Here is a 9,290-nt window from a genome sequence, read left to right as displayed (position 1 = left end):
ACAATGAACAGGAGTCAAAAAATTTTTTTCTAACAATAGAGGATAAGATCCCAAAAATTGATAATGACTTTAAAACGTTATGTGAAGAAGGTTTAAAATTAGGGGAATTAGATGAAGTTATTAAAAAAATAGCATCTGATCGTTCGCCTGGTCCAGATGGATTAACCGCTAATTTCTATAAATATTTTTGGGAAGACATTAAAGGATTACTATTTGATGCAATTATAGAGAGTATTGATAAAAAATAATTGATGACAACGATGAAACAGGGATTAATTAAACTAATACCCAAACCAGAGAAAGACAAACGAATATGACAGCTTGCTGTGAGAGACAACGGTGAGAATATATTTTTTTCCGAAATAATTATTTCAATTGAAGTGTATAAGTCATTTTCATACAGTAGTATTGTTTTTGGAGTTAATAATTTATTAAAACTAAGGCGTAAAGTAAGCATCATATAAGCAAAAGGTTTAAAGACGCCATCCCCAGGTATCACAGGCTCAATCTGTCTGTGACCTACATAATATAGCATATTTGTGATTTAGCTGTAAACATGTTTTATAATGCATAACTAACAGTGAAGCTCCATTAAGTACACGACTCAATAGTAGATTTACATAAACTATATATACTTCTTGAAGACTATTACTAAAATGTCTATTTATCATCTGACTGGATAATGTTTGATAAGTATTGTAGATGAGCACATCTAACAGACATGAAACAGGTGTCTGAGTGATATCTGTGTGTGATATTGTGTAGAATACACTTTTGTCAACACTGCTATAGATGAATGTGAGTCATGTAAACAAACAAATCTACATAAAGTAACTAAACATAAGTTATCTATTTTATTTGTCCATTTGCAATATGGATAATTTAAGGAACATTTTTGTTGGATAAAAAGTGAGTTACATCAGTTATTAGTTCAACATGTAAATGCAGTATATCACAGATATATGACAGAGGAGACGGGCTCTTGTCTGGATGTTACAGGGACAGATGAGACACATATGTGTTTATCTGCTGTAGAGTAACTGATGAAGGAATGCTAACATCAAAGGATTTGTGTAAGTACACTACAAAAATAAATGAAACATCTTAAGTCTTAAGTTGTATTTTATTTTAATAAATGTAATTTTAAACAACTATTACACCTCCTTTCTTATTCTTGATTTCTGTGCATTTGCTGCAGATCTTTTGTGGTGGAGCAGGACCTGCAAGGAAAGATGAAAAAGAGGGAAAACCTGAAAAAAGAATAATGTAATGACTTTTTGTATTGTGTATGTGTATTTTTGTAGGACATGAAAATGTCTGTAGACTTGTGTGTGCACTGAGAATGGAGAAGACCACAGCATCATCCTGGAAATGATCGAGAGTCACAGATGAGACGCTCCATCACTCCAGCTCTTACTGTCTCATCAGGACCAGATGCTGCTCTGGTGTCTTCATCCTTAGTGACCCCAGAGCCAGTGAGAGCTTCTAGAGAAAGACCACAAGACACTGAGGATGTGATTTTGGTAATGTTTGTTCAGCTGGTTAATGTTTAAACAGTGAAGGCCGACTTTCAGAAGCTTCAAAACGGGTCTCTTGCTATAAAATCACATCAAAATGTTTTTGTTTAACAAACTCAAAGATCTCCACTCTTTTTTTGCTGTCCCTTGCTCCATTGACATTCAGGGATGCAATATTAATATTACTCATATAAAAAAAACAAGAAAAAAAAAAACAAGCCCCATACAAGCACAGCAGCTGGGACCGTGGAAACCAGGAAATTAGACTTCTTCATTATTACTATTTTCGATACTAAGCTTTCTGACAATTTTCTTCAATCGGTACACTTCCCGATCAGTGAAACATCCCTCACTCATTAAACTCCTTGATCTCTCCACAAACAACATAGTATTTTGGAAAAACTTCTCAACATTTACATTCCGTTTATTTTTCGTGATTTTCAAAAACAGTTTAATGCTTTGAATGTCATAACCCTGAACTTGATACTCAGATTGAGAAAAAACACTGCTGGAATCAGATGAATATTCATCACTTTCATCTCCTTCATCTGCAATCTCACTCACATCTAGCCCCTTCATTTTTTGTCATCTTCCTTTTCAGGGGTACCTTAAAAGACTGTGATGTTTCTGTTTCTGTGAGATTCACATCAGAAACAAAAACAGAGGCTTTCTTTCCCTCTTGAACATTTCTGGTTTGTATTTCACTTTCCATTTGAACAACCAGACTGTCCACTGGTTCCACAGAAATAGAGGATTCAGACCTGTTTACAGCCTCTGGTACACTCTTATCACTGTCACAACTAAATCTTTGTCTGCATCTTTTGTAACATTTACAAGACGCTTATCAACACCTGTTTCTACCATTAATTCTGATGAGGTTTGTGGTCTAACTGTTTCATCATTCACAGCCTTTTCTACTTTGTCTGGTCATGAACGCACAAGATGACCTGCCCTGCCACAGCCAAAACATCTCATCTTATCAGTAGTTGCTTAGATTGAATAGTCAAAATCATCCATACGAAAACTAAAAGACACATCAAGCTCACCATTGTCATTCAGTATCATGAATGCATGTCTCCTAAAAGAAACTACATGTTTCAACAAGGGAGAAACATTTCCGAGTGGTATCTTTTTAATTGGTGAAACCAATTTACCATATCGAGATAGCATATTCACTAAGAAATCATCTTTTACAAAAGGTGGCACATTAGACAAAGTCACTTTCTTAGATGGCATTGAAAGGGGAAGCACGGGAGCGAACGCATCGTTTAGCACTAAACCACGCTCCACTAAATGCTTTTTCCACTGTACTCAAAAACATCACGATGGCATTGTTCATCCTGGATGTCGACAGAATAGAGTCATAACCCACCACTTTACCTGCCACTAAACAACATTCTTCTATACTTGTAGCTGACACTACTTTCACACCATGACGCCTAGTAAGTGACTCTAAAACCACCGAGCTGGCACCTGCCATGCTTTCGCAAACTCGAAAGCGCTATGGCGCCCCACTCACAAACAGTCCTTACACTCAAAAACAAATTAATTTGTGTATTTTTTTTTAAGTGAAAGACAGAAAAAAGAAGGAAAAATTTGCAAACGCACCTGCACACGCTCTCACAGCCACGCCCCACACTCGCACACGCGCACAGAGAGAGAGAGAGAGAGAGAGAGAGAGAGAGAGAGAGATGCAGAAGTGTGTGCAGAGCAGGGTGACGCTAAGAACAGTATTAAGAACCATTGATTTTGAAACTTGATTGATATAGATTTTTATGTGCCCCTCTAGTTTTCTCTTCCTCTTCTCTAAAGCAGCGCAAGCATGGCCTCACCTTACTACATGATACATGGGCTTCATTCATTATCTAGAATCAATTCAGATCAAATCAAACAAAGACTTTTGAGATTTTATCTATTAGTAATTCAGGGTGTACAATAATGTTTACTTAGGTATGTTGAAAGTAAGCATGTGGTAATTATTAACCAAAGCTATGAAACTGTTCAGTTATTATTTGTGCATGGCCAAACAGAAGAAAAAAAAAATCATACTGTGGACAAAGGATAACTTAAAACTAAACTAAAAACTGTGGCACATTTGAAATAATAAAGCCTGTAAAATTCAGAGTAATTGAGTCTGCATGCCCTCAGACACTGTTGTTTGGATCAACTGTGGGAGCGGTAAATGACCTAACAAGATGGGAGTGGCCACAAACCTGTCAGACCTGTTCCTGATACATGACTCAAACAGGATTCTCCCATGCATTAGTCCTTTGTTTAACCTGTATTTGTCAAGTTGAATAAGGATGGCGGAAACACCGAACCCGGCCACTACCTCCTTTCCAGCACCGACTATTTCTCTACCCCTTGGAATGGAAATATTGAGGACATATTCAGGGGCCCTGATTTGTTTGGAAATTGTAAGTGTTATTGTTTATAACTTTTTCAAGGCTTTCTGGGTTAAACCTCTATAATTCACAAAGATGTGTCATTTGTTGGATTATGGCAGTACAGTAGCTTAAACCTTGATTTCATGTGTAAGTCAATAATAATAAGGCTATAAGTATATTATTTATACTTGATACTCTGAAAGCATATAGTAGTTTTCATTTTATTATGCTCGTACACACTAATCATAACACATTTTGAAGTCTTTGAATTAAGAAAACTGTCTTAACTGTCAGCAAACTGTGGTGTTTTTAATGGGTTGTAGGTTACATTAGGCCAAGTAAACAATGATTTTATCCCATGATAATATTGAACATATCTAGTAATTTTTCATCTTTGGGTCTTACTTATTTTAATATGCTATATAAAATGCAGTGGCTTCATATATATATATATATATATACTATTTTTCAATCAGGTGTTTGGAGGGTTGGTGTGGATATTAGTAGCATCGACGAATGTGTCCGTGCCATTGTTGCAGGGATGGGTGATGTTTGTCTCAGTCACCATGTTCATCTGTTCATCTCTATACCTTGCCCTGTTTCTCCTGGGCCTGGCTGACAAGATTAACACTGATTGGAATTTCATGGTGAGTGTATATGGCTTTACAAATAATAATTTTAACACACTCATAGAGTGGACACTTTAGCGTAGATTATTGGACGCTAACTGCCAGTCTTCCAAGAACAGTTTAGGGTTAAGCACCTGGCTCAAGGTCACAGGGTTGGTAATAAAGGAAATACCAGTGCATGCAATACAATACTGAAAGTTAAATTTTTAGATAGGTTGGAGTATTTGCATTTGTTCGAGATCATTATATATCCCAATATATTCATTATTATTAAAATTAACAGATCTTTATTTTTGTAATGTGAAGGTCACTTTAAACCATATTTAAAACTATACCTTTTATTATGCCTGTAATGTTTATTTTTTTCTTTTCTTTTCTTTTTAAATTGCATTTATGTACATAATGTATTTTTATAGATCCTGATTCTGTCCAAGATCAAGAAAATATGAAAATCCATTTTGAATCCATTACATGAATTGCAATGTCTAACATATTAGCCAAACATATTAGAACACCAGTATTTTCACCATCTAAAAATGGTTTTAAGTTATTTATCTTTGGCTGTGGTTTGTCAGTAGAAAATATCAGTTTACATTTCCAAACATTCATTTTGCTATTAATTGTAATGATCCAGTAAGATTTTTGTTTGCACAAGGAGTCTGACAACAGCCACACAGAAATCTGATTTCATCATCATCCAGTCTGTCTGGAATGACATGAAGAAACAAATACACGAAAGAAAGAATACACGTCACACCTCTGTTTATCAATTTGCACTGGCTTCCAATAGCTGCTCACATAAAATTCAAGGCATTGATGTTTGCCTACAAAACTACCACTGGCTCTGCACCCATTTACCTAAATTTGTTACTTCAGACTTATGTGCCCTCTAGAAACTTGCGTTTTGCAAATGAACGTCGCTTGATTGTGCCATCCCAAAGAAGCACAAAGTCACTTTACTGACTTTTAAATTAAATGTTCCCTCCTGGTGGAATTACCTCCCCAACTCAATCAGAGCAGCTGAGTCCTTAGCCATCTTCAAGAATCAGCTTAAAACCCATCTCTTCCATCTTTATTTGACACTCTAACTTTAACACTCACTATTCTAATTATATTCTTAAAAAAAATCTAACTACCTTTCTAATCTTTTTGTATTGTATTTTCTTTTCATTTATTATGCAATTGTGAATGAGTGTGTGTGTGTGTGTGTGTGTGTGTGTTTGTGTGTAAAGACCTCTAACACTAGCTTGCTCTATTCTTTTTTTATTCTATCTGTGTTCTTTGCATCTATTATATTATTTAAAAGCCCATGCTACATGTACTGTGTTAACCTGAGACTTGATATAGCACTTATATATCATTGCTCTTTTTGTTGTTTTTGATTGCTTTGATTTGGATAAAAGCGTCTGCTAAATGAATAAATGTAAATGTAAATGTAAGAAACAGAACAAACTGATACAGGCTAAATCCAGAAGAAATGTGGCAATGTATCCAAGAAGTTTCAAGAAACCACCTGCAAAGCTTCCTGAAAACTATGCACAAGCTGCTTGCTGTCACAAAAGATGGTCAAGTCAAACGTTGGATTTAACATCCTCATTTTACAGCACTTTTACACAAATTCCTAAAACTTTTGACAGTACTGTAGCTTGCAGGTTGGTCTCTTTAAGCATCTTGGGTGACGTTGCCACAGTTCTTCTGGATTTAGTCAAGTCAAGTCACCTTTATTTATATAGCTCTTTAAACAAAATACATTGCGTCAAAGCAACTGAACAACATTTATTAGGAAAACAGTGTGTCAATAATGCAAAATGACAGATAAAGGCAGTTCATCATTGAATTCAGTGATGTCATCTCTGTTCAGTTTAAATAGTGTCTGTGCATTTATTTGCAATCAAGTAAACGATATCGCTGTAGATGAAGTGACCCCAACTAAGTAAACCAGGGACGACAGCGGCAAGGAACCAAAACTCCATCGGTGACAGAATGTCGCTGGGCTGGTGACCACTTTGTGCTGTGGCGCTGTGCTGGCGTCCATCTTGCCTCGTGACGCTGGGCTGACGGCCATCTTGTGCAGTGTCTCTGGACCTGCGGCCATCATGGGCAGTGGTGCTGGGCCGGCAGCCATTCTGTGCAGTGGCTCCGGGCTGGCGGCCATCTTGTGCTCTGGCGCTGGGCTGGCATCCATCTTGCCTCATGGCGCTGAGCTGGCGGCCATCTTGTGCTGTGGTGTTGGGCTGGCTTCCATCTTGCCTCGTGGTGCTGGGTTGGCGGTCATCCTGTGCAATGGCGCTGGGTCGGCGGCCATTCTGCGCAGCGGCGCTGGGTTAGCGGCAATCTTGTGCAGCGGCACTGGACTGGCGGCCATCTTGTGCAGCGGTGCTGGCTCGGCAGACTTGCACCTCCTTTCCCCTCTCCGTCCACAATGGTGAGACGGCGGCTCCCATCCGTTCCTCCCGAACCCAGGGTCAACTGGGGGCCATAGTGGAGAGTGATGCCGGACCTCCTCTCGACCACTCATTCCTGAGCGACCTACGAAACTAGGCGGGTACCTTCGAAACCATTCTTCTCCCACTCGGTGACGGGGGAGGAAATATGAAAAGACATACCGCTGGATCTCAGAGATGGAATCCTTCTGTGGCGATTGTGTATCCAGAGAGACACAGGGAGAGCGAGAGATCCAAATGCAGATGTCTTTATTATAGGGTAATCCAAATCGTAGACAGAAAGAAGCAAAGGTCAACACCAAAAAGACAGTCCAAAATAAACAAACAAAAGGAGAGGACTCGGAGGACGGGCAGACTGGGAAGAATCTCGAGGAACAAGAATGCTGGATACATGAAGGGTAAGGACTCCATACAAACAACAGGAAAAGAATGGTATTTATAGGGAGGGTAATGACAATAAAGTGACTGTCCCTGGTGTAATTAACAGGAGTGCAATTACTGTGATGACAGGACAAGACTAGAGGAATTCTAGTGCCTACTAGTGGACACCCAGGGAAACAGAGACTAGACAGCGTGACACAAGATCTTTACATGGGATCTGTATCTGGGGCTCTAGTTGTCCTGGTCTCCGCTGTCTTTCAGGGATGTAGAGGTCCTTTCTGGTTGCTGATCCACCATCTGGTCTGGATACGTACTGGATCCGGGAGACTGCAATGACCCTCTGATCTGGATACAGACTGGATCTGGTGGCTACGGTGTCCTTGGAATAAAAGAGAAACAGAGTAATATTAGCGTAGATGCCATTCTTCTAATGATGAAGCAAGTACCTCGGGTGGTATGGGAAGTGTTCCCGGTTCCGGTTTACCTAATTAATGCAGCCTAAAAATCCTTTAACGGATTTTGGATATTAAAAGCATATTAGTATGTTATGTGTAAGCCAGGTTAAAGAGATGGGTCTTTAATCTAGATTTAAACTGCAAGAGTGTGTCTGCCTCCCGAAACAATGTTAGGTAGGTTATTCCAGAGTTTAGGCGCCAAATTTAGTCTTAGTTTAGTCTTAGTCTGTTTCTTCATGTAATTCCAGACAGACTGGATCATGATGAGATCATATCTCTGTGTGGAGCACTGGCTGTATCACAATTAATTGCAAAATGAATATTTTGAAATGTACACGGATATTTCCTACTGACACACTACAGTAGAAAAACATAGAAATAACGTACTTAAAACCATGTTCAGATGGTGAAAATACTGGTGCTCTAACAATGTTTGCCACTACACTTACAAACACACAAATATATATATATATATATATATATATATATATATATATATATATATATATATATATATATATATATATATGGATGATTAGCGCTTACAGCTCATGAAAGTAAAAAAATCCAATGTATCAAAATATTTGAAAATGTAAATTCCAGGTATCTCTTGATCTTTGAAACCACAATAATAGGGAAGAATGCTGACTTGGCAATGGTCTAGAAGACAATCACTGACACCCTCCACAAAGAGGATAAGTCACAGAAGGTCATTACTGAAAGGAGTTGCTGAACATAGTGCTGCATCAAACCATATTAAACGCAAAGTTGGCTGGAAGGAAAAAATTGGGTAGGAAAAGGTGCACAAGCAACAGGGATGACCACCAGCTTGAGAATATAGTCAAGCAAAGCCAGTCCAAACACTTTGGAGAGCTTCACGAGGAGTGGACTCAAGCTGGACCCAGTGCATCAAGAATCACCAAGATCAGATGTCTTCAGGAAAAGGGCGACCAAGCCACTGAAACAGAAACAATATCAGAAGGATCTTACCTGGACTAAGGAGAAAAATAATTGGAATGTTGCTCAGTGGTCCAAAGTTCTTTTTTCAGATACAATCTAATTTTGCATTTCATTTGGAAATCAAGGTCTGAAGGAAGAATGGGGAGGCACAGAATCCAAGCTGCTTGAAGTCCAGTGTGAAGTTTCCGTAGTCAGGGATGATTTGGGGTGCCATGACGTCTGCTGGTGTTGGTCCATTGTGTTTTATCAAGTCCAAAGTCAATGCCGCCATCTACCAGGAGATTTTGGAACACTTTATGCTTCCATCTACTGACAAGCTTTATGGAGATTATGATTTCCTTTTCCAACAGGACTGTAATACCTGCCCACAGTCCCAAAACCACTTGGTTTGCTGACCATGATATAACTGTGCTCGATTGGCCAGCCAACATGGCTGAACTGGACACCATATTGAATCTATGGGATATTCTCAAGATAAATATGAGAAACAGTCAACCCAGCAATATAGACGAGGTGA

General features: G+C 38.6%; 1 protein-coding gene and 1 long non-coding RNA gene across 2 annotated transcripts in view; both read left to right on the top strand.

Annotated features, from left to right (window-relative positions):
- Positions 1–300: 300 nt before the first annotated feature.
- On the top strand, positions 301–1,549 carry LOC113082003 (uncharacterized). Its single transcript, XR_003282395.1, has 3 exons — positions 301–339; positions 1,000–1,073; positions 1,199–1,549. It is a non-coding gene; the product is annotated as an uncharacterized LOC113082003 (long non-coding RNA).
- A 2,217-nt stretch (positions 1,550–3,766) lies between these two features.
- Positions 3,767–9,290, top strand: part of mal2 (mal, T cell differentiation protein 2) — a 54,984-nt gene continuing 49,460 nt past the window's right edge. Inside the window, exons 1-2 of the mRNA XM_026253901.1 lie at positions 3,767–3,934; positions 4,381–4,551. Of these exons, the coding sequence (XP_026109686.1) occupies positions 3,821–3,934; positions 4,381–4,551 (285 nt within the window). The 5' untranslated portion in view covers positions 3,767–3,820. The remainder of the gene's footprint in view (positions 3,935–4,380; positions 4,552–9,290) is intronic.

Source organism: Carassius auratus, unplaced genomic scaffold (genome assembly GCF_003368295.1).
Source record: "Carassius auratus strain Wakin unplaced genomic scaffold, ASM336829v1 scaf_tig00035522, whole genome shotgun sequence".
NCBI classification, from domain to species: domain Eukaryota; kingdom Metazoa; phylum Chordata; class Actinopteri; order Cypriniformes; family Cyprinidae; genus Carassius; species Carassius auratus.
Note: the sequence above shows the minus strand (reverse complement) of the source record. Positions and strands in the feature narration are given on the sequence as shown.